Genomic DNA, 27,808 nt, shown 5'->3' with positions numbered 1-27,808 from the left:
CCTCTCTTATGGGAAACTTTTTTTCTTTACAACAGACACGTTTACACACATTTCTTTTGTGAGCTCTGATGCCCACTCTTATTTTTCCTAAGCAATGTTCTTTCGCTCGCGCCGACGCCTGCTTTTTTTTGAGGGCGCACGGGTTATCATGGTAATAGTGTGCAAGTGGGGTGGGGTGAGCTTAGGGCGGACTGCGCCTGCCGAGATGGCCCGCAGATATAAAATGAATTGGAGGTCCGTTCTGAGGTGAGAGAAGTGAGAGGAAAAGGGTGAGAGAAGTGAGAAGTAAGAGGAAAGAAGAGGGAGAAGAGAAGAAGGTGAGAAACGAGCCAAAAAGAAAGCGAGAGAAGCAAGCACGAGAAGTGATCAAGAAGCGGGTGTAAGCGCGCAAAAGAGGAGAAGAAAGCCAGCGTGTGGTGCGCGCGTGAGTGTCTGACCAGCGCCAACAACGAGAAAATTCGTCCTTCCCAGTGCTTGAGCAAGCGAGCGTGTGGTCCGTATGTGGGTATGAGCAGCACCGGCGGTGAGTGAGGCGCGGGTCAGTCACCAACGGACCGTGTGAGTCACTGGACGTCACCAGTTCCGTGAAGTGTGAGAAGCTGCCCGTCGCAGCACCAGGGTCTAAACCCGCGACAGACGATCTCGGTGCTCTCCCAGACGTTGACTGCGTTCAAGGCTGTTCGCGAGAGGGTGCCCGGCAGGGCTGGGTGCTGGCGACGGACGTGACACGCACGCACACATTTCAGGACGTTTTCACTTCACGGCAAACTACTCTCTGGTGAGCGAGACGACTGTTCTCCCCTCCCCCCCCCCCCCCCCCCGCCGAATGATCTGTTGGGTCCCCTTGTCTGTGTTTAGCTGTATGTAAGTCAACCCCCTGATAAGCATCTGCTCTTTGTCTCTTTCCTGGCATTTTGATTGATTTTGCTTTTAAATTTATTCTTTACTTACCTCAGAAAATAAAAAGTTCTTTCCATTTATTAATTTTATTATTAATAAATTATTTATTGACTTCCAACCTGTCCGTGTTTGCCCTTTGCTTCCATTGGTCTAGCATTATCCGAACCTAGATAGACTGTGAGGTAATTACCACAGATTTGACCAAAAATAGTCGGCACGCACCAGCGGTTAAAACGCTCGGCCGCCCTAATTAAAATCTAATCGAGATAACATTGGTGCATTGCCGAGGGCGCGCTCCCCGCTCAAGGAACCACGTAACCTCTAGTTAAATGGCATAATTAGACGGTAGACACTGGAACTCGTGGTTAACTGGGTGGTGTTCGTGGTTTTAAACCAACCCACCGTACCACAACGTTAATTGCGAGTGGTGGCCCCAGGTCCGGCTCTTCCGAGGACAACCGGGAATTAATCCGAGGACAACCGGTACGGGCGTGACAAGCTGGTGTCTCGGAACGCATGGCCGCAAAACTACATATATATATATATATATATATATATATATATATATATATATATATATATATATATATATATATAATATTGGAGAAAGGTAAGAAGAGAGGAAAAGACAGAGGATTTAGATGGAAAATAATTACAAAAGGGTTCAAATCTACTGCATAAGCACAACGCATTTCCCTTTCCACTGATACGAGGGGAGAGGTAATTTAGCTGGATAAAATTACTACAGATATAACTATGTATTTGTCTGTGTTCTCCCGGCGTCTCCGAAAAACGGAACAATATTAACAAAAATGATTTCTGTTTGGTTTTGATTTTGTTCCAATCATAATTGGCCTATCTATATGCTGTAATTTGAACAAATCATGCCATCTGTGCACCTGTTTGAAATGAAATGCCAAAAAATAGTTCTGTGAGATTACAAGTTGGCATCTTCTCCCTACCTCCCCCACCCAATAAATACATAAAACTTTGTGATGGAGGTCTGTCATGAAGTGATTCCAAGTGGTTGCTGTGTTATTGCGTGACTGCCATAACTCAGATTGTATGCCTGAAGGTAAATTCCGAAGCATTATTTCCACAAAATTATATTTCAGGATTATATACGAGACGAGCATGGTTTGTGACCAGACAGTCATTGTGTCGGAACTGCTTCCTCTGGTTCTTGCTTGCTATTGATTTAAGATAATTATTCAACAGTCGTATACATGTGATTCAATTTTGTTCTGCAGGGTCGTGGCATTGTGGTTGGCACTTGCCGACACCTTGCGGCTTTGTAAGATCCAGCGCCAGGGTGACCGCACCCTCCAACTTGTACCACTTTGCGCAGACTTCCCACGGCAGCACAAGGCCGAGGTTATCGCCATTGACATTGCAGCCACAGGTCTCACTTTCATACAATATTGCACATTGCGGAGGGCCGAGGGGTAGGGGAGGTGTCGTAACAGTAATCCTTTTTCCTATTATTTTCCACTTCCTTTTTTAAATTATTTTTTATTTTTTTTATTTTTCCCTCCTCCGCAAATGTCAATGACTTTCTCGACCTGCAGGCCGGTTTTTGATGACCGCATCCAATGACACAACCATTATCTTGTGGACCATGAAAGGAGTTGTCTTGAGCTCTATCAACACCAACCAGATGCAGAACTTTCATGTAGCTGTGTCTCCATGCGGCAGGTACAGTGTTTGTCCTGGCATGAACAGACGCACAATGGGAGCTGGTGATAAGGGCTAATTGGATGTGCTGACCGCAACAGAGATGTGTGATTAGAAGCTACAACTAAATACTTTCAAACATTGACTGCACACTATTGTAGCTCATATTTTAAACTGGGAAAATTTCCTGTCCAGCCCTGTCCAACGAAGCATAACTAATCGTAAAACTGCGATGCTGTAGTTGTACTTTGTTGCAACCAAGTTGGTGAGAGTTTTCTTTGTGGTTTGCAATCTGTTTTCCTATTTGTTCTTGATTTATGATCAACGAATCTCATTTTGTTCCAAAATGCATGACATTATTTACAATACATGATGGATACTTTATATTCTATTTTAACAAACTGCCTTCTGACTCGAGAGTGACTTTTTTTTTCTTTTTTCCTTACCCCTCCCCCCAATCATTTTTCTCTTGAATAGTCTTTGTCCATCTTGTGCAACTCGTACATGCATTATTTCCAGTAAGCTAAGCTTTCATGGATGTTTTAAATGTCTGGACAGAGGGTCTTGAGATTTATTAGTTGGGCCTTATCAGAGTTAATGTGGGGTGAGGATGATGATGCTTTGGGAGTATTGGTGCTATGTGGAGGAGTTCGGTAGAGTGGGTGATGGGGGTGCTGTGTATGGGGGAGGGGGGCATCGGGGTTAGGGAGAGGAGAGGCATGGTCTCTGTGTCGGGGGCGGCATTGGTGCCGTGTCTGAGGGGTGTGGGGTGGTTTGAGTGCCATGCGGAGGGGGGGGGTGAGTGGGTGTTATGCGGAGTGCTCGGGGGGGGGGGGGAGTGGGTGCCATGCTCAGGGCTTGGGGTGGGGGGAGGGAGGAGGCTGAGTAGTTGCCATGCATAGGGGGTTGGGATTGAGGGTGAGTGGGTGCCATGTAGAGTGGTCGCGGGAATGTTGTGCTTTGAAGCAATGCGTGGCAGGATACGATCGTGTTGTTACGTATACGAACTGGAACAGGATGTGTATAAAAACAACTGTTAAAAGTAAGGAAGTTCAATATTTTTGAACGCACACCAAAATTGTGCAATTGGTGAGGGTGTTTTGCTTCATTAGTACGGGGGGTGGTGGACTAGTGTTTTTCACGCAAAGAGCAAACCGGTTGGTGATGGGAAGGCTATACGGAACCTGATCGTGAATGGTTTATAAGATAAAAGCACGTTTTTAAAAGCTGACATTGAGTCAATGGATGATGTAGTCGAGCAGAAGATGATGAATGGAGAACCGAGCAAGTCAAAAGATCGCAACCCAGGGGAGCAACAAGAACATGTGTTGCTGGAGAAAAATGATCGGCCAGAGCCATGATTTGCAAGTGTGTTGAGGAACAGGAGGTGGAGTGCAAGGGGAGAGCCAGCAATGTCTAGATGGTACGATAACAGTTTTAAAGGAATGTTTAGCCTTTCTGCCTCATAACACATCTGGAACTGTCTTGTCGGAGAGCAGTGTGTTGGTTCATAGCGAAGAATGAAGAACTAGTCCTACTTGTGAAGGATAGTGTTGATCTGCATTGACACAGGTAGAACAACAAAACCATTTAACAGGATGTTGATCGGGGTATGCTAACCACGGTGGGAAGCAAGGAGAAGCTGATGTTTGGGTGTTAACCCTTAGTTGGAGCAAAAGAGGTGACAAAGGGTTAAGAGTTAAGACCTCAAACCCTAACCTCCCTTGCTTCCCATGGCAGTTAGCATATGTCAATCATTGTCCTGTTGATTCCATCCAATGTCTCCAAGATGTTTTCCTACTACTATCATTATTATTATTATTATTATCATTATTTGACAGTTGAGCATTCATTCGAGTTTGAGAATTGTTTATCGATTTGGCCATAGGTTTATGGGCAGACAACATTTGCTGCTTCCTAGTCTTTCCTGTTTCAGAAGAGGTCCCAGCCTCAAGGCAGGGACTCTTTTTCTTAGATGTTGCACCATGGAACCTGTAGAGGTCTTTATAAATCATAAGAAGGAAAGCTTCTTATGTGGTATCATCGTCTTGGTTGCCCTTCGTAACCGTAGACTGACATTCACATGTGACATGTCAACAATCGAGGAACCTGAATTTATAATGTCGAAGCTGCTGAACCAGACAACAACCACACCGAGATAGCAACTTGTGCGTCATGGTATTGCAAGGAAGATCAGACCACTTGATTCTCACAGTTCAGGCAGAAATTTGTAATTTCAGGGTGACAACGATAACATCTATTTTTCACGATACCATGGGGAAAATTGTAATTGTGGGATCGAGGGTGATGTGGTATATATGGGTTTATTAGTTTTAAAAACTTCTCCATATTTGCATAAATCATAAATAGATGGCCCGTTAAATAATTTTCATGTAATGCGTGATGTCAGTCGTTTATTCATGTTGATGTCCAAGTGTGCCTATTGAACAAAGCTTTACCATTCACTGGTGTACGGTTATTGACCTCAAAAGCTATGTTTTTATTTTCCAGTTTTGTTTGCTTCATTCTGGGAGGCCATTGGAAGGAGACTTAAGCTGTCTGTAAAATGGAATTTTGTTTTACTTTTGTTATTAGATTTCCTATTAAGGAAAATTTTGACTTAATTTTTTAATAATTAAATTTATTTAGTTTTTTTTTTTTTTTTTTTTTACATAGTTTAAGGCTTATGGAGGAGCTGCAATGCAAATCACCCACACACACCTAAATGAATATTTGAGATGACACCACATTTAACTTTGTACTAACATAATCGCTTATCTTGGGGGAAGTAATGCAACTTCTTCGGGTATTCAAGTGCTGGTGACACCATCTATGTCACATGTCTTTTCTCTTCACAATCAACAGGGTAGTCGAGAATAAATCTTCTTTCATAACCTTCCCTCCATTGAAAGCCAACTCGGGGTGGGGTGGTTGGGTCCGTACTCTATCTGTTCTCTATGCTATCAATGAGGAAGCAAAATGTACCTTTTTTTTTTTTTTTAAATAAAAAATATTATTTTTGAAAAAATCATCAGTATGACGATCAGCCAGGGTCACAATCGCGGCCACCCACCTACCAGAATCAGAGTCGATGCTCTAATCACAATGTCACCAACCTGGTAATAATTTGAACAACACCATAAATTTTAAATAACACCATAAACTCACACTCTCACCATGTCTCTCCGAAAGGACCATCTGGAAAAACTCCCCCCATCTACTTTCTCAACAATCCTCTTGAAGAAGTCTTTTCATTCAAGCTTCTGGGTCTCATGATCTGCCACGATCTTTCTTGGGAATGTCACATTTCCAAGCTGGCCTCCAAAGCCAGTCGCTGACTGGGAATCCTCCGTCATGCAAAATCCTTCCTTGGCACACCTGAGCTCATGACCACATATATATAGCTTTCATCTGCAGCCTGATGGAGTACTGCTCTCCCCTCTGGGCAGGTGCTCCCGCCTCTCACCTTTCTCGGCTTGATGCTGTGGAAACAAGGCATTAAGGATCATTGGTATCTCCCGCGATGAGGCTGAGTCTTTGGGTCTCTCTCACAGACAGGTTGGTGGTCTTTCTGTCTTCTGCCATCTCCTCTCTGACTGCGATCTGTCCCTCCCATATTTCTGCAGGGCGCTCAAGGTCTGCCAGCAACCCCCTTCTGGTAAAACACCCAAAATGAAGAATCACTGCTCACCTTCATTCTTTCATTCCTCTTTTTCCCCCACCTTTGGAACAAACTCCCACACTCTTCAATCCCACTCTTCCCTCCAGTTCTTCAAAACAGCTGTTCATCACCATCTCTTATCTTCCCCCATCCAAAACCACGATCTTTTCTACCCCCGATAATCCACCCCAAACCCACCTCCTTCAAATTCCCTGCTTTCCTTCCTGAACGTTCCCGCAGTAAAAGGACCTGAAAGTCCCTGCAGTGTCCATATTGTTTACCCCCGTGTACTGTCGTAGCCAAAAATATTGGCACCTTTTCACTTTTTTCAAATAACTCACAATTTTCTCAAAAAATAAGTTGAAATTGACAAAAGTATTTGGGCTCAACAATCCTTTATTTCACTGTTAATATTACAGAACCTTTGTTTTTGATTCAGAACTTATTATATCCGTTTAAATCAGACAATAAAAAGAAATGACATTGACAAAATTATTGACACTCGAGATTTAATATTTGGTAGCACAGCCTTTGGACAAAATAACTGCAGTCAAGCACTTCCTTTAGCCATGAATGAGCTTCCTCCACCTCTCTACTGGCAGTGTGGCCCACTCTTCTTGTGCAAACTGCTCCAGTTCTCCCAGATTTGAAGGCTGCCTTCTCCCAATTGCTATTTTCAGATCTCCCCACAGGTGTTCAATGGGATTTATATCTGGACTCTGCTGGCCACTTCAGAACACTGTTACAGCATTTTGCTTGAACCATTCCTGGGTGCTTTTTGAAGTGGTTCGGGTCATTCTCCTGCTGCAAGACCCATGACCTTCAATGGAGACCCAGCTTTCTGACGCTGGGTTGAACATCGCGCTCCAAAATGCCTTGGTAATCTCATGATGCCATGCACACATTCAAGGCACCCGGTGCCAGAGGCAGCACAGCAACCCCAAAACATCACTGAACCTCCTCCATATTTAACTGTAGGGAAGGTGTTCTTTTCTTTGAAGGCTTCATTTTGTCTTTTTGTAAACAGAGATGATGTGCTTTACAAAAAGCTCTAATTTGGTCTCATCTGTCCATAGGACATTCTTCCAGAAGGATTTTGGCTTGTTCAGGTGAGTTTTGGCAAACTCCAGTCGGGCCTTCTTTTGTCCCTCTCTCAGCAGTGGGGTCCTCCTGGGTCGCCTACCAGAGTATTGAGTTGGCAACGGATGGTGCGAGTCAAAAACTATCATACCTTGTGTCTGAAGGTCAGCTTGAATCTGTTTGACAGTTGATCGAGGTGCTTTCTCCACCATTTGAACAATCCTTTGCTGCAATCTTCGATCGAGTTTTCTGTTGCGGCTACATCCAGGGAGGCTGGCTACAGTGTCATGGGCCTTAAACTTCCTGATAACATCGCTTATGGTGGACAGAGGAACATCAAGGTCTCTGGAGATGGACTTGTAGCCTTGAGATTGTCCACGTTTGTCTACAATCTTGTGTCACCTCCTCAGACAATTCTCTGGTTTTCTTTCTTTTCTCTATGCTCATTGCAGTGTACACAGTGACCCAAAACAACAGAATGACTCCTTTTCTCCATTCAAACTGGTTGAATGAGTGAGTTTTATTTTACAGGAACCTGCAACTCACTAAAAGTGAGTTCAATTCTAAAGTAAAGGAGAATTACCTGCTTGAAATGTAATAATTTCCAACAACTTCTGAAAGGTGCCAATTGTATTGTCCAGGCCATTTTATGATTTCTGTATGAAATAAGCTAAGATTTAGTCATTTTTATCAGCTTTTTTTTGTTTTGTTCCACTGCAAACCAAAGAAATACATAGGTGGATACAAAAATATTTTATAATTTCAACAATTTTCTGGAAGAAATGGTACATTATTTGAAAAAAGTGCAAGGGTGCCAATATTTTTGGCCACGACATGACCCCACCAATCCCTCTCCCTTCCACAGATCTCCTAATGTCTCTGTTCCCCACTGTTTTGTGCTTCCCTCTCCTGCTCCCCTTGTTATACGTTTTGTGTGTTCACTTTTATATGAGCGTCGATATTGTATCTATATTTTTAAAGTTTCAATAAATTCTCACTTGTGAATTGCTTTATGGCTGCTGTTTTAAAAATTGTTCTCTTATTGCAAATTATCCTTTTTATTTTTACCTTGATCAGGACAATTGTCATATTGATTTTGTCCCAGATTGCATAGTCCTTACCAAAAGTTTGCACAAGGAAAAATAGAAACGATTCAGTATACTAATATTGAGATCATGTACTTTTATTACGTTTGTGTTGGTTCTATCAGGGAAAAATGATTGAATATAACATTTTCATCCCTTCACAAGCTTTAACGATGACACTCGATTCAAAATAACTCGTATCCTTTCTTACTTGGCTTCGGATGTGTAACTTTAATCATCAGTTACGGTCATTAAATGTTGAACATGGTATCCCAAGTCAAAATCCCATATACGGATTTGTTTGCCTCATGAAGTCCTTGTAATTAATTCCATGTTAAAGTTCATTAACGTGTCCTCATGTTTTGTCCAACTTGTGATATTTTTGCATGCTCCGCTACAAGCGGTGAGTCACTTGCGAGTGAATTAAAGCCCACTAACATTCCTTTCTTTCAGGAATTGTTTGAATGTTAAAACTAAACGATAATCCACAGCACTAATTGGTGCATTTGAAATCCTTCATTCTTCACTTCACCATATCCTGCTTCCTTCATCTCCTCTTATTCACTTTTCTTCTCCCATTCCCATCCTGGTACGACGTGCATTATCTCGGAAACTTCAGCACTTTCCATAACATCAGTCTGGCTCCCTGTAGACATGTTTAAAATGTATCTCAACTGTGAGACCTTATCTGTAAACTCCTTTATTGCCCCCACCATCACCCACCCCAAAATGCTTCATCCGTAATTCTTTCCTTTTGATTTTCTCAAATGCCCTTGGACTTGCTTCATTGTATTTTAATTAGTGTCCCCCTTTACGATAGCGATAGGGGGAGGCTTATAGCTCTTGTAAGGTTTGTTTCTACAATTAGTACCCCCAATTTTTCATCGTACCTCAGAGTTTCTTGGACCCCAAGGAATACTAAACCACCATTTGGGGAAAAAAAATTAATTGTTTTATTTTATTTTTTTATTCTTGCAATCATAATTTCCGAAATTTCTTAGCTGAAAAGCAGAGCCGGCAGACCTTGACCTAACTTTTAAGGCCATGACATAATTATAGGCATCGTAACATTTTTCACCAAAACTCGACCAAGGTTTGTCCGATTGGAATGAAATTGCCACCTCTAGATAGAGTAAGGCACATTTGCGCTTGATTTATGTCATACCCCTCCGATTTAAAGGTCAAGGTCAAATGGCACTGAAGAAAAAAAAAATGCTTTTTAAGTTTTTTAATTTGATTAATTTTTTTTGTCATCGCTCAATTTTGCCAATGTGGAATCTCAGACCGCTTGGCCTTCCAAGATGCACTTGCATCATAATAGTGTACCTGCACTGATACTTGATTAGTCCTTGACCGACATTTTTTTTGATTATGACCAAATTAACAAAAACAACACCTTTTTGATCATAACTTGAATAATTTTCTTCTGATTTTCATGCTGTTGCATTTCATGGATAGATTGTAGATGGGGGAACATTTTCTTAATTTACACACTATCCCTAAATGTTGAAGGTCAAAGGTCCTATGGTGGTCCAAAACAAATATGGCCACATCATTGATTCGTGAGCTAAGGCCAAGCAAGTCATGGGCGATTGCCAAGGATAAGCTGAAAGAGGCCTACCTTTGGTCATCATATTGTGATCACAGATGTCCATTTTTTTTTTATTACCGAGTTTTCATTTGGATTTGTGTGGTTTTTATTTTTTTAATCTCCATTTTGATTGTTCCATGTTAATCGAGCTCCTCCATGAGCCTTGACCTTGTATAAGAATTTGAAAAGATGCTGTAGACGATATTATTATTTAATATTGCTTATAATAATCTAGCTCTGTTTAAGGAATATATTGTTGCAGATTTGGAAAGACCTGAGGAAGTTGCATTCAACACATAAAATAACCTGGGAGTTTAGATATTTCCAGAGTGATTCTGTTTAGTTGGATTACCGGTACCCACCCCTCGTATCAGGGGCAGGAATATGTATTGTGATTGTAGTTTGAACCATCCCCAATGTTCTCTTCGTCATTCTCAAACCTTCATATTCAAACCTTCATATTCAAACCTTCATATTCAAATATTCGTTCTCAAACACCTGGACTTGAACCATCATTGTCATGCTTCAAACCACTTCACCTCACCAGTATTTCGACCAAATAATCACCATTTCAGCGTTGCAATTATCGTATCCTTCGCTGTTCCATTATTCGTCATTGCGGATTAAGCGAATCGTCAAAGTACCCCGCCCTCGCGTTTCGAGGACTAATCACAGTGCGCCACAACCAGTCAGTGTTGGTTGGCGAAAACGAACATGATTGGAGACACAATCCAGGGACAATGAAAACCCCTGATGGAGTAGTTTGCAGAGTTCATGTGCAGTTTGAGTGCAGTATAGTTCAAGAGAAGAGAGTAGTCCAAGCACAGTGCAGATCAGGATGGTGCTGAGGGCTGAGTTCTGAAACGAGATCTTGAGCGAGTTTGCGTCCTGAGGGAGGGAGACCTGATTGGGTTGACCGGGCTTCCGAAGTGCCAGGCGGAACACCATGCGCTCCTAGCGGAATGCAAAACGGCAATCAGAAAGCAAATTTCTCTGAGCGGAGCACAAAGGCGCCAAGCAAGTCGCTTCCGAAAGTACCACGTGGGACAGGCAAACGGAACACAAAGGTGCCAAGTGGAAAGCAGGGCGCTTCCCAAAGTTCCAAGTAGGACGGCAACTGACCAAGTCTCGGTAGAACTGACTTCTTACACATCTTCCACACACACCCCATATACCCTTGAATCTTCCAACGCATTCATCTCATTGACTTGCACTGATGTGGAGAATCAACTCAAGTCCCAAACAGTTATTTTCAGAGCTCGCACCACCACATTTCTCTGACTTGTATCTACACCTCGTTGTAACCCACTGGGCATGCCTTGACTTCTTTATCATTCTGTCCCCTTTTCTATCGACTCTCCCTGTATGTATGAGGTACCTAGTTCTTGCTAGTGATAAGGTTGACTGTATATGGGGTTCTTTTGAGTGCAAGGGGCTAAGACTGTTTCTTATGTGACACTCCAATCTCCCAGAAATGCATGCCTTTGAACACAAAGCTTGTTTCCAAACCTGCTCGGTGTCCAGTTTCCTACATTGGTTAGACATAGTAGGTCATAAGTAAATGGGAGGTGGTTGTACCCCATTGATTCGCCACGCTAGCCGAGCTGACGTCCCACTTGCAGTTCCGCTTGGCCGTACGTAATTAATAGATAAAGGTGTGGCGTCAAGAACACATTTCCCTGTCTGGGATAAATAAATCACCGGGAAGGTAATGTGAGATTTTGGCATGGAGACCCTGCCAGATTTAATCACCTCAGTCAACGTCTGTGGTTACTTAGCAACCCGTTGGGTCATGTAGTTATCCTTGGCTCATGGGCTTCAGGGTCAAAGGTCAATAAGCGGGTCCAAGAGAGGCCACTCGTGACTTGGACGATGTACCCGTAACAATATATTGTTATTACCGTGGTGTTTGGCCATATTAGAACCCACAGCCTCTGGTGTGCCATCCTTTTGTAAGTCCTCACTCTATGCCCCTGTACTCATTTTGGGTACCTTGTAATAGTTTGCTTTTTTTTAGTGATTAAATCACTCAGCATATTTTTGTTTATTTATTTATTTATTTATCCATTTGAAATAACTAATATTTTATTTTAATATATTTAAATAAATATTTTTAAAATTATATAAAGAAATAAATAATATTAATTTTTTTAAAAAAAATTGTCCCTCCTGCACTTAGTGATTCTGGAAAGTAACAAATGGCAAAAAAAACTTATTTTAACTGGTATTGTACTGCTTGCTGCACAGGTTCACCTCGCCACACTTCCATTAAGTTTTGCGCTCTAAACCTATCCAGCAGTCTTGTGATTGCATTGGTGACAATGTCACCCTTGAACTGTCACTCAGCACTTTATTTTATTATTTTTATCTTTTTATTTTTTTTTTTTTTTTTTAAGCTTGATATTACCGTAAGGATAGCAACTTATCCTGCCTACATTAACAGTAACCTTTTTTCCTTGCGATCTGCCTGGCTTCCCCCACCATCCTTATTGTTCATGCTCAAATGGTTTTCTACTTCGTTTTGTAAAATTGAAGTGCTACCTGTCCAAACAAGCAAGCTCCTCCACCAATTCTTCCAACAGGGGTTGACTCATCCCTCAGCATGAATGAAGGCCAATTTCATTTTGTGATTTTTCTTTTTCTTTTTTCAGCGTATTGAGGACTGGCAGAATAGCTTTTTTTAAAGGCTCCAGTCATGGACTATGTACGAGTCCTCATCGAGGCCAGGCCTTGAATAAAAGAACAGCAAAGAGAGAATAGTGTTAGAGTTTTTGAGAAAGTAAAAAAAAGTTTGGGGTAATGATGGTTGGGTGAATCACCGCTCCACCCCTCCCACCCCCCCCCACCCATCCACTTTGTTTAGTGCCAGCAGACGAGCTGCTTTATCTTGTCTGCCATCTTTTGTAAGTCATGATAAAGTTGCTATAGTACACATGTACATCTTCCAAAAACCTTTAGGCCTTTGGATTGATACAATAGTAGCTTACACCCCACAGACATTAAATTCTTCCTTCGCATATGTGAGTTATAGATATAATGCTATATCTGAATTGTGTTGTATTGGTTGCATGTACTTAATTAACACCTTTTAGTGAAGTGAATGTTATGGATGGAGCAACTCAATTTCAGGAAGCTTCCTACATTAGAGGCCAAACAGCCGTGTGTGTGTGTCTGTGTGTGTGTGTGTCTGTCCTCCATAACTCTGAAACCATGAAACATTGCGGCCTGAAACTGCATGCATCCTAAGGGAACACCAAGGAAGTGCACGAGTGAAACTTGGGTGTTTGGGTCAATGTAAACACCCCTTTTGAAGATAATCAATGGCCTTATGTAATTATATTTTATCAAGACTTATCCTTGGTCACCTCGCTGGGGTCTTAATGTGCCTTTTTGTTTTTTTTGGCGTGCTCAACAATGCCTTGACAAAGAACAGGCTGCAACGATTTCTTAACGACAGTCCCCCCCCTACTTTCCTCACTCATATCATCGAATGCCTGATCATCATACCTATACATCGCAATGCTTAATTAATTATCAACGCCTGGAGACGCCAGCGTTCGTGACTTTATTTCATTTCCGCATGTACCATAACCTGTAGAATCCCTTGATACGAGCCAAATTTCAAAATGTAAACTTCTTTATTGACTTCAGCAGTCATTTCGAATGCTAAAAAAAAAAGTGTTCATTTGTCCAATTCAGACATTGCCTGGCATTCTGGGCATCTCCTGGTGCAGCTGTTTATATAACTGGTCGGCAATCGCTTGCCAAGCCAGTTGTTCCTTATCTACCATTTCGTTGGAGTGCTTGCTTAGTCGAATATGTAGAGCACTCGTCACTGAATAATGAATATCGATCGACCTTGAACAAAATCCAGGGGCCACTCGCCTGCATTTGGCACTGTCGGGAGGTGGCTGGCTTGCTGAAAATTTGCAATTTTATTTTCCACGTTTCTCCTTTTTTATACGATCTTTCATTATACGACCCATCACTTTGGCATCGATAAATACACATTAAAAAATTTACGTTTCGTTTTTCAGAATTTCTTCAACCGTTCTGGTGCAATGCTTGCCTGATTGGTTAAGCCACTTGGCGAGCGCTCTTCAAGCTTCAATGGCGATACTGTGGTGCAGTTCTCCACAGGGACATTTCCAGAGTTTGGAAAGCAAAATAAATTAGATGATTACAATGAGTAAAAAATAATGTTTTCAGTTGTTAAAAAGCAACGAATCGCCACATTACGGCAGGATAACTGAGAGGCGCGCTCGTTCCAAGCTGTCTTGGCTGGGTTTGAATCTCGACCCAGCTATAAACTGTCATCCCGGTGTTTCACAAGCAGGGTGATTCATCAATGTGTGTGCTGTCTCAAGAATGCATGTTAAACTGGATGTTACATCTGCCGGAGCCTTTCTCCCCCTCCACATTCTCCCCTCCCCTCCCTTCCTCATATTCCTCTCTCCGCTCCCCTCCCTCCTCCCCCCCTCTCCCTCTCTCATCCCCCTCTCTCTCCCACCCCTATCCCTCTCCCTCTCTCTCCCACCCCTCCCCATCCGTTAAGGGAACTGTTAAGGACTGACGGATTAGTTTTGAATTTAAAACGGCTTCCCCATAGTGTGGCATGCACAAATCGGATTCGGCGTGAGCCGACCGGAGATGTGCAAAGGCCACTGCATATGCGAGCATGCATGTATGCAAGCGGTCCTTTGTAAGGTATATGGCGTGGGTTTTATATACTCCCACCCAGTTTTATATCGAACCTGGCGGTCAAAAAGAAAATGTTGCTGTTTGGGTGCTTTTATCAGCCTTCCCTTCCCCTCCCCTTACACTGTCTTCCATTCCCTTGCCCTCATGCTTCCTTCCCTTCCAATCACGCTGCTTTGCCTCCCTTTCCCCTTATCCTCGCTTCCTCCCAAACCCCCTCCCCTGCCTATCCCCCATGGACATCTCCCAATGGTGTCTGTGTCCTGTTTTAACATACCCCATTTTGTTCAATCCTGCACTTCCCTCTCTCTCCCCCCCCCACACCTTCTCCACAAGTCCCACCCCACCACCAAATGCAGGTCAAGAACCCCTCTCCTCATGCCTACCTCCTTCCAAACCCACTCCCCATCCCCCCACCTTTCTTCTCCATCCACCTCACTCCTACCCCCCTCCACCCTCCCAGACTGTTTGGCGATGTTTGGTGAGGCGTCTCTCCCCACCCCCTCCTCCCTCCCCTCACTACTTTCCTCCTCTCGCTCGCTCTCCTCCCCTCCCCCCCCTTAATATTCCCATTAGCGAAGCGACTGGTTGTATTTGCTAGTCCTTGTTAAAACAACAGGAGGAACGGTCAAACGTCAGGCAGGTTTAAAAATAAAATTGTTGGTCGTACAGGCTCAAAAGATAATTGTACTCGATACCATGTAGTTTGATCGACACACAGTTATGAAGGACTTTGTGGAAATTGAATCGACACCATTAATGTGGATCAAAAGTGTTTTCCCCAGTCAACCACCAAGTGACTCATAAAGTTTCTTGCTGTACTTCAGTTTCCTTGTTCAAATGACCCTGCCATGTTATACCACCCTTTGGCAGGTTCATTGGATCTTGTGGATTTACGCCAGATGTGAAGATCTGGGAGGTGTGCTTCGGGAAGACTGGGGAGTTTCGGGAAGTTACACGGGCCTTTGAGCTCAAAGGTCACAAGGCTGGAGTGGTCTCCTTTGCCTTCTCGAATGACTCGACCCGGTGAGTATCATGAAATATTTTGGTGGTGGTTCTTGACGATGGGATTATCGTCATTGGCATATGCATATTGAGCCAGCATTTGATTAAGAATTTTCCCCACTGGTTGCATCATTGCTAAGGTGCTGATGCAGTTCAACTGCGGGGTAAGGATTTTGAATTTGGTTCGGGTGCCGGCAATAACTCGTCTCTTTGTGAAAGTCACAGATCTCTTTGAGAAAGACATCGTGGAGTCTTTAAACATCCACCAGATGATGCAAACAGATGAGTCCCCCAGCTTTTCGTCTTTCAGAGGAACAACATGTTCCATGATGCAACGTTTGTCTCTGAGGCACCAATCTGACAGTTTGTATTTGGGTCAAGAATTGAACCCAGAATGGACAGCTCAAATGCAAGTGTGCCACCTCTATACTCGACAACATCCTATCCAACGGCGGTGGGTGGAAATGTGAGACCACAAAACCTCGTCCAATTCTCAAATGCAATCCATGAACATGTGTTTAAATTATTGGAACACCAATAAATGAGAAATGGAAGGTCATTTGCCAGAAGTTGCAGGTACTGATATAATTTAATGGATCCATAAAGCCAGCCCAGTCACTCAATCTCATGTTGAAATCCTTTAAGCAGGGTTGCAGTCAGCCATCACTTGTTCAAACCACAAGTTTTGCATTTTGCTGTACATTTGTAGTCTCCCCCCCCCCCTGACCCCCACTCCATTACCCCCTCCATCCATTGTCCTGTTCAGCGCAGACGTTGCAGGACTGACCAAATCGAGCAGATGTTAAGCAGGTGAGAATTGACAATTCCTCAAATGCTCGTGCTGAGTCAAGAGGACTGTACTAATGGAATTACCAATTCCTCAAGCACGGGCTTATAACGTTGGGTTGTTGTGGTCCTTCACTGTAGCAGTGTTGGGAAAAATTTGACATTACTGCAAGATTTAAAAAAGGAAGGATGACGATCATTTCAGCAGTTTTTGGAAAACAAATGACATTCCATTGTTGAAGGACAACTCTGATAATGTCTGGTGCACAGGAAGTGAGCATGGAATCTCAAGTGATAAAATGCTTTTATTTGCTCTTTTATCGCTCTCATTTTGTTTTGGAATGTGCAAAGTTGCTTACGTCTTTTTTATTTTTCTTTGCTTCTGGATTGAAGGCCAGCTACATAATATTACAACTGTGCTTCCCCGCTGATGGACTTCTGGTGGTTTATACTTGTTGCTGCATTTGAGCCTGGGGAGTAACTGCTGAAATCTATCTATCGGGATTCTTCCCGACATCTGTTCTTTGTTCCTTTCACACTTTCTTAAAAAAAAAAAAATAAATTCACACCTCTTTATTTATTCTAATTCTTGCTTTTTCTTTCAGCTTTTACTCTTTATTTCTCTGTTTCATTACCTGTCTGTCCAAAGAGAAGTGAATTCTTGCAGAAGACTTTCTGTGGGTCTCACTTGGCTGTGCCTGGATGGGTTTGAGGGTGGTGGAGTAGTGGCTGAAACACGAATCCTATCCAGGTTCCTCCTGATGACTCCATCATTGCTCTTTACTTCTTCATGTTCCAATGACTCCAATGCAGTATTTTGTCTTCCGTTTGAGTATCGAAGAATGGCATAATTTTGGCATAATCCATGATATCACAGCCGTGAGGATACCTCCCAGGTGGCGTAACGGTTTGAGCTCCCGCTCTGAGTTTGGGAGGTTGGCGGTTCGAAACCCAACCGAGTCTTATCAAAGATTGTAAAAAAAATGGGACGTGCTGCGCTTCCTTGCTTGATGCTCAGGATTTAAAAGAGAGAGCACAGATAAACAATTTTAGGTTGGTAATAATAGAGCATGCCTTGGTGGGCTTCATGGCTTCCTCCCGCATCAAAATTCCTTGTAAGAGAACTCGTATTGTCATTATATTGTGTGATATACCAGACAGTTTCATGCTTCTCATTTGTCTCTTCCTTCAGAAACTTCTGCTGAAAAGACTGTGTTCGTGATTTTCACAGTGTGTCAGGTTTCCTCATGACCTCTGAGTTAGCAATCATTGGTATCATTTTTTTGGGGGGGGTTTCTCTTGGAAATACGATTGTGGAAACATATGGCAATCTGCAGCTGCCTCATGGACAGTTTGAACGTCTATTTTTAAATGTTTTGTTTGGCTGCTTGGAATGACCTGCCCCTCTGGTGAATGCATACCTGACGACGATTCGCTGAAGAAATCGGTTTGCTGTTTGCAGACATTATTTTGAGGAAGTGCAACTAAATTGCTGATGTAGTGCCATCATGATCTCAGTGACCAGGCTACTGGACCAAAGGCCGACTCTTTTTCGAAAGTTGAGGCCCGCAAGTGAGAGCCAACAGACGAGACGGACTGCTTGCACTTGTGCGTGCTCGTGCTCATGCTCATGTTGGCGATGTGAATGATGACTTTAAAATTACGTTTATTGTCTTGACGACAAAGTACTTTTGCACCATTTATTAATAAACCATCAAAAGAGAGAATCTTGCACTTGCCAGCATCACAATGCCAAATGGGAATACAGTCCAGTCCATACAATGAGTTCTACAGTATGACTCTTCTGAAGCACAAAGTGATGTGCATGCACCACTTTCTGGGTCCGATGTCCATCCACCTTTCTCACCAAATTGATGTAATTTTTTTTCCGATTCCCAAAAATGGAAAGTGAGGTAAGAGGAAGTTATTTGGCTGATTGGATTATTTTCAGTATGACAGCTGTTCAGTAAGACGTCCAGGAAATGGATTAATAGTGTTGGCTGCAGAAGATTACTTTGGAGGAGACCATTCACACTTGGCAAAAGCTATTTCCACGTTGTGCATGATGAAATCGGTCCACAAGCTCTTTGACCCAACTTGCAATAAATGTGCTGTGAAAAGTTTCCACCGTTGCTGTACCTGATCCCCAAGCAAACATCGAAAGCACTGTTCTTCGTGAGAGCACTCGGATCAGTCTGGCTTTGTCACCTGTCCATTTTCTTACCCAGGAATAGCCAAAAGTTTCCCTTCCCTGAAGGAGTTGGAATTTTTAATGGAGAACAGGAGGGGATTTCGGCTGTGGGTTGTGGAGAGAGAGATGATCGTATGCTGAATGATGACCAGCTCACTCCAGCGAGGAATTGAACAAGGCGGCTGTTTTTCTGAAGGTCTAACTGCCTCCTTTATTTCGTTCACCACCCCCATTCTTTAGCGGCCCCCTTGTGTGATGCGGCCTTCTCTCATGCACTTTCTGCTGCGTTGCAGCTTTGTGGGCTGTGGAGTTCTGTTTCGCCTGCTCTCTACGTCAGGTGCGCGTGCGGATCTCGTGTCATAAAACTTGGCTGCCTGGTTTCATTTGGAGGCGAGGACAACCGTGGCATTGTACAACTTTGACGCAGACACTCATCAGCCACAGCAATCGCCCTCCTCCCGCCACCACCACCGCTGTTCACTTTGTAGCCCTCTAAACCCATACTCCCTTCTCATTCGGTTGCTAAGTTTGCTTTATTGCGCAGGTGAGATGGGTTGTGCTTGTTATGTGTGTAGTTGTAACCAGGCATATGTGTGTGTGTGTGTGTGTGTATGCAAGGAGCTTTCGCATACTTTCTGACATTGGGGTGTGATAAGTGGGGAAAGTAAGGCCGGCGAGCCATTCATGCAGCTTCCCTGGCATTCAGCTGGAACGAAACATCATTGGGGGGTGGGAGGGTGGGCAGACAGAGGTGGACAGAGTAATTCTGCCCCACATTTGAACATTCATTTTGGGTCTTACATCTTCACTACACGGAGGAGAGAAAATTTACCGAAGAGCAATTCGTAAAGGACTTGGTAAAATGATGCAAGTTGGGTTTGAATTTCATTGAATGAAGAACTCGAGAAATGACAGTGGGTCACGGTTCATTACAGTCAGTTTGCACCATTCCAATTTGGATTTCCGAGTCCCGACTTTGTTTTGACAGTTCCTGTGGTTTTAATCTACACTTAGGAAAACTTCCACAGGGGCACCAAGAGCACATTTTCTGAGCTAATCGGCATGAGAGATCGCGGTTTACAGAAGCGTGCTGTGCTAGGTCGGACATAACGCCTCCAAATCGGCGTGCCTCCTGCTGTGCCATAAAACGGGGTCACATCTGGTGGGTCACGTTGGCGCGCGCGCGAGGAACCAGATGCCCAGAGCCTGCCCGGCCAGTGTGGGCCCAAGCGCCGGGCGCATGGCGTATGAACCTTGTGCGAAATGGCTTCCACGTGCGCGCTGGCTTTTGAGGATTATGGACAGCCCTTTCAGTGTACAAATTTAGAATGATCGGGATTCCCGGGCTGGCCTGACGGGCCGCACATTGACAGGCAGATGGGTTTCCCCTGGAACCGGAGCCGATTGCATTCCGCGCAAACTGGCTCATCGCTTGGGACACGGTCAGAATCCTCGGCCGTTGTGAACTGTCAACCCGATTTCTTTGGGTAACTGATAACATGTTCCAGTAGCACATTGCATGAAAACATTACAATAAATATTCTGTGCATCATGAAAATCTTCTTAAAAAGGCCAGAAACAAGCAAATGCTTTTGGTTTTATTTGGTTTATTTGTAGTTTGTTTTATTTATTTATTCACCATACTTCCTCTTCCTTCCTTTCTCCTTACAGCCACTGAAGCAGCCCCATCAGGTCATTCCAAATTTGACCTGAGCATCAAAGACTCAGTTCTGTAGAGCATTATGCTGTGAACCCCAGAGTTATGTTAAGGGGAAGAAAATGGAGCATTCCAGACTGTGTGCACAGGTGTGGCACACCCTGTGTCCCACTGGAATAGCGGGAGCTGCTATATCTAACGGGATTGGTCAAGTGTGTAAGTGGGGAAATACCATTTACAAGTTCTCTGCCCATGCAGTTAACCAAATCTCTTCTGCCAGGGAATTAACTTGTTTTGTGAACGGGATGTCCATTTCGCTTTTCTTAACTTTGATCAGCCTTGTTTTCCCTGCACCCTTTGCAACTCATATGTGTTTGTAAGCAGACACGAATGCACCATCGAGGCTTGTGGTCCATCCCCAACCCAACTCCTGCCCCCCACTTTTTAAAATTGCCAAGTTACCCCCACCCCTCTCTCTCTCTCTCTGACTTTTAAAAAGTCAAGAAATGCAGTTTGCCATTTATTACATTTAGGGCATTGCCTGAGGGCCACACTATTTGGGAATGGTGGTGGGGTAGTGGGGCAGTGGAGGGCTGGGATGTGCGGTGGGAAATCCTCCTGCAAATGCGAATAAACATTATTCCAGTTATGAATACTGACATAACCAGAACGATTTCTAACAGTTGCTTTCTTTACTCATTTTGTTTTTAAGATTAAAAATTGCGATAAATTGTTTGAATGGCAAAAATGAGCTGAGAAGGCATCAAGGGATTTTGGCTAAATTTTCTCCTTCCTTTTTTTTTATTTGCCAAGAGAACTACACGATGCTTATAGCTCGCACACGGGAAACGACACTGAATTAGCCGCTTGTAATAACTCTTATTTTATCTTATTCTCACATCAATCTCAAAGGTGCCAATTCCATGAGACAGAAACAAATTTTCAAAACCAACATATGTTTAAACATTTCAGGATTTGGAGTTCAGAACTTGCACATCTTTGGGCACCGCCGGCACCATCAGGACTTTGTAACCAAAGTTGTTTTGAAAACTTGCACAAACTAGCATCACCTTTACGTAAACCATTTTTTATGGAGCTTAATGTTTGAGGGTGTGATTATTCTGCCACAAATTTGGTGTGGATCGCCTTTATAACCTGGAAGTATACACACGAGCCGGGGTTTTAATCCTGACCCAGCTATAAACTGTCATCTCAGTGTTTCACAGGCAAGGTGATTCTTCAGTGTTTGCGCCGTCACTCGGATGGATGTTACACTGTGCGTCCCACCTGCCGGCATTAGTTGGTGGACGTTAAAGATCCCAGGATATCCTTCATGAAGAGTAGGTGAGATATCGCCGGCACCATGGCCAAATTCCAACATTCTGACCTAACTACTGCTGGGAAGGTAATGGCAAACCACCCAGTATAACCTTTCCCAGGAAAGTGCTTTGGTAGCACCGGCGTTCTGTATCAGAGTATGGTACATCAGAATCAGAATAATTACCTTCGCCACCAAAGGCGAAGGAGGTTATTTTTTCACTCCTTTCTGTTTGTTTGTCTGTCTGTCTGTCTGTCTGTCTGTCTGTCTGTCTGTCTGTTTGTTTGTGTTCAGGATATCTCTAAAAGTTGTGGACGGATTTCAGATGAAACTTGGTGGACATGTTGGGTGTGTGACCACGACAAATTGATTCGATTTTGGTGAAGATACAAATCCGGATCCGACTACGAGAATTTTTGATGTGATTCTTCACCATTGAGAGAGAGAGGGCTCAAAAACGATATATAGCACGATATCTCAAAAATGTATTGGGCCAGATGTGTTCTCGTGCATCAGGCATTACGAGGCAGAGGTATGCACTCTACCCAGCGCCCTTCTAGTTATAATTTTTATTTTTAGCAACTATGTCCACCTGGAAGCTTTCCAAATAAACATTGACTAAACAGTTAAGCATTTTGAGTTATAAAATATATATATATATATATATATATATATATATATATATATATATATATATATATATATATATATATATATATATAGTATATCTACTCATGGAGGAGCATGGTGATAGTGTGTAAAAAGGTAGTGTAGTGACAGTCGAGCCAGAGTTGAATAAAACAAGCAAATGAATAACAAAAGAGGAGGTGTGGAACCACATGACCTCCAAGTAAGAGGGTTGTTTTGGGTTGAGTTTTTTTGAGGTGGAAAAGATAGTGGTTGGCGATGAGACGAGATGGTGGTGCACCAATTGCTTGAAGCTATGGAGGGAAGAGTGGCATTGAACCTTCTCCCACAGGAAGTTCTACAAACCTGAGTAAAGTGGAACAAGAGTTGAGATGTACAAAAACCTGGATTTTGGGAGTTTAATCAAGAGGAGCATAGTATAAGAACGCATACATCCTGCAGGAGTTGGGAGGGGCAGAGGAGAGGCCAGTGATTTGTCTGTGATGTGAGAGCAACAGACCTTGTGCTTTGGCCACATCACAGGAGTTTCCAATAATGTTGAACTTTAGAATCCACAGAATCCATGGGAGACAGATGGGATTCCGAGGCCCCAGCCCATAGGCGAGAGCTGTATTCCATTGAGCTATGAACAAAGGCCTTTTTAGGCTGATTAGTTCGAATTTTCTTTTCAAGGAATGACTTGGATCAATGGAGGATGCCCAGTCTGCAGCTGGCTTTGGAGGCCAGCTTTGCTATGTGGTCAGGCCAGGAGAGGTCGTGGCTGATGGTGAGATCTCGAAGTTCAAGAGATTGGACCTCTTCCAGTGCCTGACCATGGAAATCGATAATTGGGTTCGTTTGGCAATCCTTCCAGAGTGACAGGGTGAGGATGAAAATTTTTTTTCAGGATTGAAAGAGATGTTTCATTTGTCAGACCAACCTGTCAACACATCCAGATCAACAGGGAGTGATGCAGTTGCCGTTTGCCTAACGTGGGATAGGTGGGATAGGGTACCGTATGGCAGACTGTGGATTCCCAACAGCCTAACTTCTTTGTCCTACATGTTCCCCTCCCTTAATTTCCTCGATCCATGCCTGTCTCTTAGAAATTAGGAAATTTATTTGCATCCAGAGGTTGTTTGGACCAATGCACTTGTCATATTTATGTTTTCAACTTGATCTCTGTTTCAATTAACTTGCACATTTCATCCCAACTTGCTTATCGTTGACATCATTTTTACCAGATATGAATGTTCCATAAGATGCAGTATGACTGATAATAGCCTACAGACCAACTCGTAAAATATTTTGTACCTACGTAATTCCAAATGGTGCAATAGGCTTAACCAATCTTAGCAGGGTTCTCTCCAGTACAGCATCCTTTTGGTCTTGTCATGGTAGCGGTTTTCATCGGTCATTTGCACTAGTTATTTTAGACACACCTCAGAGAATAGTAGTCTACTCACAGTTAGCGTTGAGCTTCTTGACACTCCCATTTGAGCACTTGTCTCATGATGTCTCATGGCTCCAGGTTCCAATCACTTTTGCTGTGTGATTGTCTATAAATATTCTTAACCTTTGTGTGGCGTACACTGATTGCTCCTCATGTCCTTGTCGTCTTTGTACTACATGTACAAGCCTTCCATTGAGCCTTCCTCACGATAAATAAATAAATAAGCAGCCTCAAAATTGATCTATCTTGCTTTCTAACTTTATCCCAAATATCTGTCATCCGTCTGGCTTCTCCGAGTCATTTTGTACAAAATAAGCTTTTAAAATCCGCAGAACCATTGACTCAATTGATCTCATTTTGTGTCGGGCTTTTTGGACGAGGAACGTGATGTGTAGAGTATCTATGGAGACTTTGTTTGTTTGTCGTTTTTGAAATTCCAGAAAAGGCAAGAATGTCCCAACCCTGTTCAGCCTGCGGTCTCTATCTCTGGTAAATAGCTGTATACAAATCACTCGTTGAACACTTTCGCTGTTTGTGACGTTGTCAATAATATGGGCTTGAGTCGAAATGCTGGAAGGCTGTGGTATTCCATTCGAGCAGAGAATGTGGACACTAATCATTTCAGCAATATAGTAAGTAAGTAAGTAAGTCATGGAGTGGAAAGATCTTCGAGCCCATATTTCTGTCATTGCCTTCACTTGGGTAGGTGCAGCGAGGAGCCTTGTGGCCCATAACTGCCTGGACATCTCGAGGCCATGAGTTCATCACATTGGGCTCCGACGTTCTATTTGGTATAATGTAACACAAGAACAAAGTTCACAAAAACAATTGGCCATATGTTGAGGATCGTACAAAACGTAGCAAAAGAGACTGCATTGACAGACTTTTAAAAAATGAGCGAGCATACCTGTGACAGGATTTAAAAGTTGGATGAGGAGCTCTGCACTTTCACAAAACACATCTGGTCGGCCATAACTTCACCCCCTGGTGTCATTCGTCAAATTGGGGGATGTCGAAAACCAGATGTGAACAAGCCAACACTCCTTCAAGCAGCAGGGCAGTTTGTTCGTTGTCTACCTCCACTTCCATCAGGAATAGGTGTCTTTTATTGTCAAAAGTTGCTTTTTCCATAACGCGCGTTCAACGGCATCATTTCGAGACCATATATTAATGATGTATGCGAATATTGCTGGAATGTTTGCTCTCCCCCTCATTGCATCTTCCATACCTGACCTTTCCCTTCCCTCGAGTTACTCCTCTCCACAAGTCTCCTTTCCTTTCTCTTCTCACACTCCCGAACCTTCCTGTTTTTCACTTTTTATTTGTTGTATTATAAACTGCTATTAACCTCCTCCACCCCCACCTCCCCATATGTGTTTTGAATGTGTATGGCAGTATGGTGTCCGCATCCAAGGATGGAACTTGGAGATTATGGGATACCGAGCTCGAGTTCCGTGGACAGCGGGATCCACAGCTTCTGCTCTCCGTTCCTCTAACTGGAGACCCCAAGACCTTGCAAATAGCACTCTCTCCCGACGGCCATGTGGCGGCGCTGGCGAGTGGTGGAGACGTGTCTGTTCTGAGAACTGCCACGGGAGAGGTCATGGAGACGTTTGCATCTCTGCATGGTGGGTGGTTCGCTGAGTTAGGGTCGCATTTGAGTGTTGGTTCTGGCTGGAGTTTTGCAGTGAACCGCACCGACATCTGCATTGGATGTGAGGCCCCTGTTGAGAACTTATTTGATGTCCTCGGCAGTTACTCGTATCCTTAAAGCATTCACTCCTTCTTTTTATCCAATATTGTGACAACGACGAGGCTCCCACCCACTTGCTTATGCCGATATTGGCTTTCCAGGAAGCTTCCACCACCCCCACAAAATCCAACATTTATCCGATGGAGCCATTGGCTTCTTTCTTTTTTTTCTTGTTTTTTTTTTAAACAAAGTTTTTGCTTTTCGAAATGCAAAGATACGCTTTGTGTTTTTTTTTTTTTTTTACAACTTTTGTTTCACATATTTTAAACCTCTCTTCCCTTTCTGCACAAGACCACCTATTAAACAAAGTGGTTTTTGACCTGGACGCCAGGTGTGCTGATGATGCAATTTCCGTTCTCGCAACTGCTTTGCATAACACCTCCGCAACTTTGGCTTGCTTTGGTGCCCTTGCTTGTCGATGCTTCTTGCCATGTGAGATAAGGTGCCAGCTGTTCCCTTGAACCCTCCTACGCTTGTCCTTGGACATTCAAACCAGCATTGTTAGCCGAGACATAGTCATTTGTTTTTGTTGTTTTGCTTGCACTGTGTCTAATCTCAGCTTCCCTCCTTTGCCTCATACTTATTTCACCCCACCTTTGATGGTTTAAGCATACCATAAATGTCTTCACACAACACAACCTGCAGCGTGAACTTGAATTCTTTCCTTTATGATCCATCACCATGTCTCCCTGATCAGATTTCATCAACAACTGATTCTCTCAACTACCAAGCATTAATTTCCCACGTTTATATACTGTATTCATTTTTGACCCCCACGCCCCCCCCCCGGGCACCATTTTCACCACAGGTGGGTATACCACTTCAAAGTTGGCATTTGATCCCGACGGGCGATTTTTGGCATGCTGTGGTGGCCGCCTGGCACGCGTGTTTCACAATGCGCCCGGGCGGCACGCGGCGGCCATGCACCTGGAAGGGGCTGCTCGCAACGCAACCAGCGACTCCATTCGGCGACGCCTGCTTGGACAACGCGACAAGGAGCTGGCTGCCCTGCACGCCATCAATGGAACCAAACGATGAACCACTGGCTGCACCACCATGGCCTCCTTGCAGCTGTTTGCTGTTGAAGTCAGTTTCTACCTGGACACCTCCAACATCACTTGAAATGTGTTTTAACACAACAAGGGTCCATGTGTTCCCAAACACCCTGGCTATATATGGATGTGGAGCAGTTTGTTTTGATGGTCACTCTCTCTGGAGTTATTCACTTGGAGCAACTCTGCATCATGATCTTTCTGCAATTTTTGAAAAGTCCGACAGATGACCTTGGTCTTGAATTTTATTGCTGTTTCTGGCAGAGGTTTCATAATAAATTGCTCTCCTTTACTGGTTTTTTGGAGTTTTTTTTTCTTCTCTCCCATCTTCACTTTTCTCCTTGCTCTCTATTCCCTGTCCTTCTCTCAATCCTTTTCAATCGCCCCTCCCCACCTTTCATTCTCCATTTTAACCCTCAAACTCGTAGGGACTTCAAGCGCACACTGCTGATCAAACAAGCATGGAGAGGGGGTGCCCGTCGTGCGCGCTATCCAGCCCCCCAGTGCTGATTCCATGTGACATTTCGGAATTAAAAAAGCGGCAGAAATGATTTCCTCTCGTCACCGCCGCAGGCCGCGGGCGTTGCCCTGTGCGCACCTCGCCTCGAGGCGCTGCCACCCCACCGTCTTGCATCCTTCCAGATGTACCGCGCGGTGATCATGGTGCTGCGGCCCCCTGGCCCCTGCCTGTCCCGCAGATGCTCTTCCCGCGGCCTCGCAAAGCCAACTGGCTCAGAGCCGCCGCTTTTAGTCTCTCCGGCGCTCCGGGCTGCTTGCAAGTTTTGATTCTTATTGCTCTTTTTTTTATATATATATTTTTTTCTCCCCTTTTTAGTGGGGAGTGAGAGAGGCAGTGGATGGAGATTAGGGGAGGGCGGAGGGATTCTCTTCCTATTTTCGTGCAGAGCTTCAAAAGTGACCGCTGTATATGCTACGTAAGTAGCTGCCCTTAAAGCTCTGAGCAACATCACCCTGTGAGGCAGTGAGTGGGTGCAGTGTTGCACTCGAACCACTCACTTTCCAAAAGCCTAATTTGCATAAATCCCTCCCTTTTTTTCTCTCCTTTTGGTTGGAGGGTCAGTGGCATAGTGGTTGCTTAGTCAGAATTCTCGCTCACGTTTGTGAGTCACGGTCTGTGCGCCTGGGCCATTTGGCTCTGAGCTGACTGGCTGTATTTTCTCATCTTTCGTGGCCGGAGATCCATCTGTTGGTGATATTGCCACCTGGTTGAAGATTTGTGTTTCGTTGTTTTTTGTGGTTGTTATTTTTAATTGCAT

At 43.7% G+C, this 27,808-nt stretch overlaps 1 protein-coding gene across 2 annotated transcripts in view; it reads left to right on the top strand.

Moving 5' to 3' along the window:
* Positions 1–26,823, top strand: part of TBL2 (transducin beta like 2) — an 87,982-nt gene extending 61,159 nt beyond the window's left edge. For both annotated transcript variants that reach the window (XM_085878896.1, XM_085878897.1), the window contains exons 4-8: positions 2,151–2,302; positions 2,469–2,595; positions 15,563–15,715; positions 25,122–25,354; positions 26,288–26,823. In XM_085878896.1, coding sequence (XP_085735022.1) covers positions 2,151–2,302; positions 2,469–2,595; positions 15,563–15,715; positions 25,122–25,354; positions 26,288–26,517 — 895 coding nt within the window. In that variant the 3' untranslated portion in view covers positions 26,518–26,823. The remainder of the gene's footprint in view (positions 1–2,150; positions 2,303–2,468; positions 2,596–15,562; positions 15,716–25,121; positions 25,355–26,287) is intronic.
* The last annotated feature ends 985 nt before the right edge of the window (positions 26,824–27,808 follow it).

Source organism: Eptatretus burgeri, chromosome 4 (genome assembly GCF_056783735.1).
Source record: "Eptatretus burgeri isolate ZD-2024b chromosome 4, Ebu_testis_v1, whole genome shotgun sequence".
In the NCBI taxonomy this organism is placed as follows: domain Eukaryota; kingdom Metazoa; phylum Chordata; class Myxini; order Myxiniformes; family Myxinidae; genus Eptatretus; species Eptatretus burgeri.
Note: the sequence above shows the minus strand (reverse complement) of the source record. Positions and strands in the feature narration are given on the sequence as shown.